The sequence below is a fragment of the Stegastes partitus genome, unplaced genomic scaffold (assembly GCF_000690725.1).
Source record: "Stegastes partitus isolate 25-593 unplaced genomic scaffold, Stegastes_partitus-1.0.2 Scaffold57, whole genome shotgun sequence".
Classification (NCBI taxonomy): domain Eukaryota; kingdom Metazoa; phylum Chordata; class Actinopteri; family Pomacentridae; genus Stegastes; species Stegastes partitus.
This window is the reverse complement of record NW_007577788.1, coordinates 193823-202628: the sequence shown is the minus strand read 5'-3', so window position 1 is coordinate 202628 and position 8806 is coordinate 193823. Positions and strand designations below refer to the sequence as shown.

General features: G+C 43.0%; 2 protein-coding genes across 2 annotated transcripts in view; one reads left to right on the top strand and one right to left on the bottom strand.

Annotated features, from left to right (window-relative positions):
* Positions 1-5052, bottom strand: part of LOC103352966 (oocyte zinc finger protein XlCOF8.4-like) — a 9756-nt gene extending 4704 nt beyond the window's left edge. The window contains exon 1 of the mRNA XM_008275687.1: positions 4799-5052. Within this exon, the coding sequence (XP_008273909.1) occupies positions 4799-4970 (172 nt within the window). The 5' untranslated portion in view covers positions 4971-5052. The remainder of the gene's footprint in view (positions 1-4798) is intronic.
* A 2319-nt stretch (positions 5053-7371) lies between these two features.
* LOC103352985 (E3 ubiquitin-protein ligase TRIM39-like) overlaps positions 7372-8806 on the top strand; it is a 14222-nt gene continuing 12787 nt past the window's right edge. Inside the window, 1 exon segment of the mRNA XM_008275717.1 lies at positions 7372-7403. Coding sequence (XP_008273939.1) covers positions 7372-7403 — 32 coding nt within the window.

Below are 8806 nucleotides of genomic sequence, written 5' to 3'. Positions count from 1 at the left end.
AAATATAATAATGCAGGACCTTTGCTCAAAAGTAACATGTGGGTGGCTCTTAACAGAGCCGTTGTGGTGTGCTGCTTTGTGCACTACATGGTGGGATGCCAGGAGACCGCTCCCTCTGCAGAGAAGTATGCCATGAAGGCTTCCGTCACCTGGATGGCTTCTCTGGCAGAGTTGTTGGCTGCAACCTGACCTACACCTGGCAGTGGCTCCACCTCACCAGCCGACATGCTTCCCCTCACTGCAGGTACTTCTGCTGACTTCCGCATGAAGTTGTGGAGAACACAGGTTGCCTTCATGCACTTCTCCACAACATCAGGATGTACCGCGATGGCACGCCTGTACATCCACCACTGGGAAGAGAGGATCCCGAAGGCATTCTCCACCACCAGCCGAGCTCGAGACAGGAGGTAGTTGAACTGTCTCTCTTCTGGTAAAACACGCCCAGGGAATGGCCTCACGAGGTTTCTTCGGAGGGGAAAGGCCTCATCAGCAACAAAGACGTGTGGCTGGAGTCCTCGGGCGTCAGCTCCTGGTAGTGGCCGGTCAGCAGGCAGTTGGAGGGTGCCAGCTCGGAGTGACTGGCCAAAAACTGAATTGGCCAGAATCACACCATCCTCAACATGCTTTTTGAACTGTATGGGAGGAAGCCGGAGAACCCAGAGAGAACCCACGCTGCACAGGGAGAACATGCAAACTCCACGCAGTTCTTCCATACCCCCCTACATCAATCACCCGGAAACAATACTTTGCATCTACAACTGCAAGGAGAACTAAAGAAAAAGTTCCCTTGTAGTTGTAGAATTGGGATCCTGAGTTAGTTAGGGAGGGCCTTCAGAACGACGTGCTTGCCATCCAGCGCTCCACAGCAGAGAGGGAAATTCCACTGCTCCTCAAAACCCTCTGCAATGGACCTCCAGTCCTGTGTGGAGGGCACAGCCATGAATTCCTCCACCAGGCAGTCCCAGATTGTAGTGACCACATCTGGGATGATTTTGCTGACAGTGGAGACACCAACCCGGAAGCTGCCAGCAATGGTCCTGAAGGAGTCACCAGTGGCAAGATACCTACAACAACAACAACAAAGAAAACATTTTATATAGCTGAGTTGTAATGTCAATACTGCAGATCGTAGTCAACCTGAAACATAACAAAATAATGTATTATATATATACTTTATACATAAATACTAATTATATAAATTATTATTTATGATATTAAATGTGTTAATGAATGCACCTTCGTGTCTTTTGGTATTTAATAACATCTGCCAGCCGCTTTTAAATTTGACTGAATGTGGGTGGTGCTGATTTCCCATCTGTTTCGTTTACTGTTGAGGGTAAAACAATACTTAATTTCCTCTTTGAAAGGTAGAACAAGACAAGCCGATATATCCATTTTTTAAAATCAGTTTTCTTGCAAAAAAAAAATAAAGAAAAGAAAAACATTTAAAAAGTGTATTAAAACAGCTTGCTGCTGAAAAGTTGGTTCGTGATTTTGCTAATTCAATCACTGCATTGAGGCCCGAGTGCAGGTTCATGCAAATGCAGTGTATGTGATTCATTGATTTTCATTTTTTATTTTTTGCAACTACACCTTCAATAGTGATTGATTTACTCACCAGAGACAGATGGACAGGCGCTCAGCAGCTGGGATAGAGCGCCTGTAGTTGGTATCCTGGAGGGATATCCTGGTTCCGATCCTCTCCAACAGGTAGTCAAACTGGGTCCAGGTCATCCGAAAATAGCGCTGGAAGCGGCCGTCATCCAGGCACAGCTCCTGGAGAAGGTGGTGGAATTCCCGGAGCTGTGTGAGTCTCTGGAGGATCCCATGGACCCAGACACGGCAGGCGTCTGGATCGCCGTCGTTTTTGGGCCTTCCGCAGCAGATACAAAGCAGCAATCCTCTCAATGTTGTTGAACGCAGCCATGTTTGATGATACCTCACTGGAAAATGGCAGGAAACAGGCAGAAATTCCTGGGGGACGCGCGAATGACACAAATCGCGTCTTCACATTGACTTTACATGTAAATCATTCGCGCGAATGATTTTACTCGCATCTTGTGTGAACACAAATCTTGATGCACGATTGACGCAATTTATACGCGTGAATGAAGCGAGTAAACTCAGTGCACACACGCATCCAAATACGCGTATAACGCGCGTTGAATTTGCGTCTTGTTTGAACACAGCATCAGATGGAAAACAAACACATAATGCTACTGACAAGCTTTTTGTAAATATACAGATACAGGTGTCCATTACTGCAAGGTGGATCGGTGGTTAGCACTGTTGCCTCGCAGCAAGAAGGTCACCGGTTCACGTCCCGGTGAGGACACCCGGGATTTTTCTGTGTGGAGTTTGCCCCGTGCAGCGTGGGTTTTCTCTTCGGGTTCTCTGGACCTAACCCTTCCTCCCACACAGTCCAAAAACACAATGAGGTTAATTGGTGACTCTAAATTGTCTGTAGGTGTGAATGTGAGTGTGCTTGGTTGTCTGTCTCTAAGTGTAGCCCTGTGACTGGCGACCTGTCCAGAGTGTCCCATGCCTTCGCCTTAAGTCAGCTGGGCACTAGCGGAACAAATCAGAGCTGGGCCGGGGTCGGGGCAAAGGACCGGGCCCTTTAAACCCAAGTAATAGAGCTCATGATAACATCATTTTACAACATACACATGCCCGCGACACCAGCGCTTACAAGCTTCGGCACCACGGAGAGCTGTGTCATTTTGAAGTCCATCAAACAGACATGAAGTATAACGAAGAGAACAAGAAAAACATTAGGCTACATGGTCACTGATAATAAAACAACACAAATTCAAAGCAGTTCAGCACCACGGACAGCGGTTATTCTATAAGCTAAGTGGCTGGGCTCCTACAATTTACAACCACCAACAGTTTACAACTAACTCACACATTGTGTATAGTAATTGTTAGAATTGCTACCTGGAATTAACCTGGCTCCCTCGCTGTGCTGGCAGTTTTGGCGGGCCTGAATCGCTGCCAACAAAAAAGTCTGGTTCATGTCCAGGACGATGAACAAAATATGTGTCCAGTTTTTGTAATTTGGCTTTTCCTTGCTCTCTCTGTTCCCTTTCTTTTTGCTTTGCCGCTCCACTTTTATGCTTATATGAAGTGCCACTCATGTTAACTTAGTCCGTAAAAATGCTCGACCTAGTTCGCAATCTGTTGACAAGTGACTGTTGATGAGTTGGTGGACGGTTGGTGACGAGTTTTACCCAGAATACACTTGGACACAATATCGGCGATCAACTTGTAAATTTGTGCATAATAAAGTTTAATGTGAGAGCTAAATCACTAAAATCAGTCGATCTTGCAAAATTTTTTAGCAACCATGACTCTGACCTGACTGGGGCAACCAATAAAACCCCTGTATAAACACGTTTGTTATAAAGCAGACTGTGCCCATACTCTGGACTGCTCTAGGTGTAACTCATGGGAGGGCCTGCTTACTCCTGCTACCCTGAGCCATGTTATGGGCCCGCCTCCATTAAAGCTGACTTCCTAAGGGGGCCCGGGCCGTGGGTGTGCCGCCCCGCCAGCCCCCCTTGAAGCCCCGCCCCTGCAGCTGGGATAGGCTCCAGCCCCCCCGCGACCCTAGTGAGGATTAAGCGGTGTATAGAAAATGGATGGATGGAGGTTTCCATTTGAAAGCAACTGTGACAAAGTCAAAGTTTGAGAAGCCCTGATAACTGCTGTTCAGGTCTCAAAAGTCCTCACAGCTTCATTCAGACACACCAACCCAAAGTGCCAGAGAGAGCCACTGTATGCACACAATTTTTATTCATTAGATCCATCCAATCTCCATGTGAGTGATAATTTTTAAAAAATAATTGAAGTTGCTTCTGGTGCTCCATGCATAAATGCGCATAACTTTCTCTCTTTCGAGATGCTCATATGGATCCAGCTGCTGTCCGATGCCACCTTTTTTTAATAACACTCCTAAAACAGCTGGAATCAACAAACTAAACTGTGACTATCTATCTATCTATCTATCTATCTATCTATCTATGCCTTTTCTGGGATAATCTAATCCAGATTAGACCAGTTTTAGTCCAGTGGCTTTTTGATCAGGACTTAATTTTTTTTTTCAGTTTTCAGAAATAGAATAAAAGTTGTAATAAAGCCAAAAACTGTGCATTAAAGACTATTTAGAGTCTCTGACTGGATCCACCCCAGACTGTAGTACAGTTTCTTTAGGTCTGAATCGAGTCTAATATGGTTCATATGTGAAAAAACAAGCAAACAGTAAATTTAAAACATTTACTTTTATATTTTCACAAAAGACACTGTATTTTGAAACTATTTAACCTCTGTGGGATACCTTAATCCAGACTGGATCAGTCTAAGTACAGTGGTTTAAGATCTGGTTTAACATGGTTTACATGGAAAAACAGCAATGATGTCCCTTCATGCTTTGCATTTTCACAAATAGAATAGAGGTTTTACAAATTAGAAACTGTGAGTCTAATGTGATCTAGATGTGACAAAAGCAGTAAACTTTCATCTTTGATCAGTTTCCACAGACAGAACAAAGCTTTCAACCTAAAAGTGTGTTTCAGAAAGCGTTAAGGCTTTCACTGAAATCAGAATCAGCTTAGCACTAAAAGTTAAGTTTCCTTTAAACTTTCCTCTGAACTGCCCAGTCGGCTAAGCTAAGCTAACAACAGCCATGCTAGCAGGCTGACAGCAGAGAAGCAGAGAATCCAAACATCACAAACACACGGACTACACCAGTCTTATTAATCAATTAGTTCATTCAGACCATCACAGTTCTACATACCTGTCCTGTGTAACGGTATCTGTGGTTTCCAGATGTTATCCAGCATTCTGCGCTGACGATCGATCTCTTCCTCGTACTGGACGATGGTTTTTTCAAACTCTGTGAATATTTCTTCAGCAGCAGCAGTTAATCGCTCGTTGATCAACTCTCTCAGATTCTGAACTGAACTCATCGTTACTTCAACTGATGAAATATTTGAGATACGACAACACAACCGTCCTCCAGCTCAGACCACACATCAGTAAACTAACGCTGCTGGAGGATTTTCTTTGTTTACTTCCGGCGGTGTCACACTGTAATGTGTCCCCTCATGTGTGTGATTTATTTCACCTGTACTGTGTCCCACATTACAACCAATCCAGCTGTTTTAACCTGTTTAAACAGCTTTAAAGGCCACATTCAATTCATATATTGCAGTTTTTAACCTGTCGAAAAGTGACTGCAGGTTCTACACTGTGGCTGAAATAATATTAATGCATAAATATGACCAAATTTCATTCAGAAGTGTTCTATTTCATACATTAAAACCCAAATGATAACTGAAATGTAATTTTTAATTTTATACATAAACCCATCAACAAATGTTAATTAAGGTATAAACAAGGCTACTAGATATTTTAAACACACAGTTTAAACATCTGAACAAATCAGTAAAAGTATAAGCATCCCTAATGTCAGGCCTGATTACACAATAAACTGCATTTCTTTTGTGGCAATAATTTGGTGACAAGAAATGTAAAAGTTTCACAACAACACACTTTCGCATACAAGGTTCTGTGTATTTCCTCATTACGACTGTTTGAGAGGATAAAAGCAGCTTTATATAAACCAGTTGGTATACTTTAACTAGAAGCTCATGGTCCTGCTGACGACAATCATGACACCAGCGGAGGAGGACATTCAACTGTCAGAGGTCACCTTCTTCATCTCTTTCCATTTCTCTCCTATCACACAGTTTCTAACAGGGATATTAATTCTACAATCATCAAAAACAGACTGTTTTGTGCTCTGTTACATTTTTCAGCAAATCCAAGACAGCGTGAAAATATTTACTTGGATAAAGAACAGTTTCGGGCTGCAGGGTGGCACAGTTGGTAGCACTGTTGCCTCGCAGCGAACAATGCCATGAGACTCACCTCTATGGCGTTGCTTTCGTGTCTCGTTCCCGAGCAATTAACAGGAAGTTTGGAGCACAAAAACGTGTTGTTTTTTTTTGCAAGAAGTCAAAGTTGTATCGGTTCGCGTCCCGGTGGGGGCACTGGAATCTTTCTGCGTGGAGTTTGCATGTTCTCCCCGTGCAGCGTGGGTTCTCTCCGGGTTCTCCGGCTTCCTCCCACAGTCCAAAAACATGTTGAGGTTAATTGGTGATTCTAAATTGTCCATAGGTGTGAATGTGAGTGTGCTTGGTTGTCTGTCTCTAAGTGTGGCCCTGCGATAGACTGGCGACCTGTCCAGGGTGTCCCCTGCCTTCGCCCTAAGTCGGCTGGGATAGGCTCCAGCCCCCCCGTGACCCTCGTGAGGATTAAGCGGTGTATAGATAATGGATGGAAGAACAGTTTCCTCACCCCATTAAGAAAGGAAGAGGAAAATAAAATGACTACCTGAGTCACTAAGTGAAATGTGCAAAAACTGCCCAATACTTAGTGGAAAAGTCAGTACAGAACAATATTACACAAAAATAAAGCAAATACAAATAGCTAGTGCATACAAGTTACCCAAATGCATTCCAAAATTTAGGTGCTATGGCCTCAAAAGTTTGGTCACTTCATGTCTTAAGGCGAGTCCGAGGGATTGACAACAAATTTAACACATTTGACCTGAGAGAGTGAACTGACTGATAAGGATGAAGCAACTCAGCTACATAGGCAGGAGCCTGACTGTGTAACGCTCTGTAAGTAATAACTAGAATTTTGAACTGGATCCAATATGTGACAGAGAGCCAGTGAAGGGATTTTAGTATTGCCATTAGTTGGTCTACTTAGTAGTCTTGGAGCAGTTTTCTGGATTTGTTGGAGATGATTAAGAGTCAAAATACTAAGTGAGGAGAAAAGTGCTTTACAGCAGTCTATGAGAGAGGAGATGAAGGCATGTATCATGCAATCATCTCTTGCTCAACAGTTGAAACTACAGCTCTCAGTTTACTAATATTTCTCAAATGTAAAAAACAAGATTTGGTCAGGTGCGTCACATGGGTGTCAAATAACAAGGAATTAGCAACATTACCCTAAATTATGCAGGTTTGAGTGGGCAGTGGTAGAAAGATGCCCAATACTTTGCGTGATCACAGCAATTTTTCTGAAGCAACAACCAGAACCTCCATCTTATCAGCATAAGCCTGCAGAGAGTTTTCTGCCGTCCAGACCTTAATAACATGAAAGCAGTCAGGGAGCCTTGATAACCTGAAAGGCTCAGTTGGTTTGAGTGAAAAGTGGAGCTGGATATCATCCAGTATATCAATGATATGCAACACCATGTTGATTATTATTTTTCCCAAGGGCAGAAAATATAAAGAGAATAACAGAGGCCCCAGAACTGAGCCTGGGACACCATATGACAGAGGGGAGGAATCAGACATGAAATCTCCAACAGAGATGGAGAAACTCCTGTCAGTCAGTTAGGATGAAAACCAGTCTAATGCAATGCCTGATGTGCCAATGCAATCACGTAACCTCTTAATTAGGATGTGATGGTCCGCTGTGTCTAACGCAGAACTATGGTCAAGAAGAACAAACACAGAGCAGTCACTCAGACATTAAAATATCTTTTGAAACTCTAGCAAGTGCAGTCTCAGTAGAGTGCTGTTTCCTGAACCCTGACTGGAATTTATCAAAAATATTATGCCTCTCCAATGCAGCAGAAAGTTGGGAGGCCACGACCTTCTCTAAAAATTTTGACAATTGTGGTAGTTTAGAGATAGGCCTATAATTGTTCAGCAGAGCAGGATCTCAGTTAGGTTTCTTTTAAACAGGTTGAATGGAAGCATGCTTAAAATAGGAAGGGATACAACCTGTAGACAAGGAGGAATTAACAATAGCCAACACAGTGGGTCCAGTAGTTGGCTTACTCCTCTTTCTTTACCTGTCCAGGATCACTCTTGGCCTCAGATACGTCACCAATCTGGGCTGAAACATCAATTTCCTCTAATTAATCATAAAACAAACAAATAAACATGATTTTCAGTCTCAGAAGTTTCTGCTTGTGCCATTTTTTTTCATTTAACAACACTTGGTTTGACATTTGCATCCTTTGAAGACGTTATATTTGCAGGATGCTACTTTTGAAGCATGCAGCCCCTGGATTAGGACCCAGCTATAGTATTGTGGTTGCAGAAAAGCTCCTTCATTAATCCCTGTGGCTATTCAAATTATATAATTTATCTTTCTCCTTAGGTTGTATAAATGTATATCTTCCATCATGTTATGGAGTAATGTCCCTGCAGGGATTGATAAAGGTATTCTGATTCTGATGCATAAATCTACTGCATATAGGCCTCTTTCTGCTGCAGGAACTTGCTGGTGGTCGCACCAACAGTTATATGAATAGCCCCCTAATCTGATCACTCAGACTTTATGTTTCCATTGCAGTGTAGAATCCAACAGTTTCCAACTGCCTCTCAAGGACACTGAGAGGACAGTTGGACATTTAAATATGGAGATCTGTAGGGATTGACCTCTGAAGCTGCTGATTATCCATGTTTGAACCACTTTTAAATCTGTTCTCTTCTGACAAATCCTACAAATTAGTTCCTTTCAAATTCCACCCTGAGAATCAAAATACAGAAGAGACCCATTGTGTCCCCTCTTTTCAGCTCAGCTGTCAATCAAACATATACTGTGTTGCTGCCATATTAAGACTTGATTAAACTCCTTCATGGACATGCACACAGACAGCTGCAGACTCTACATACGTGTAGTTATTATCAGTATACTCTGGACTATCCATCCATCCATTTTCTATACACCGCTTAATCCTCATTAGGGTCGCGGGGGGGCTGGAGCCTATCCCAGC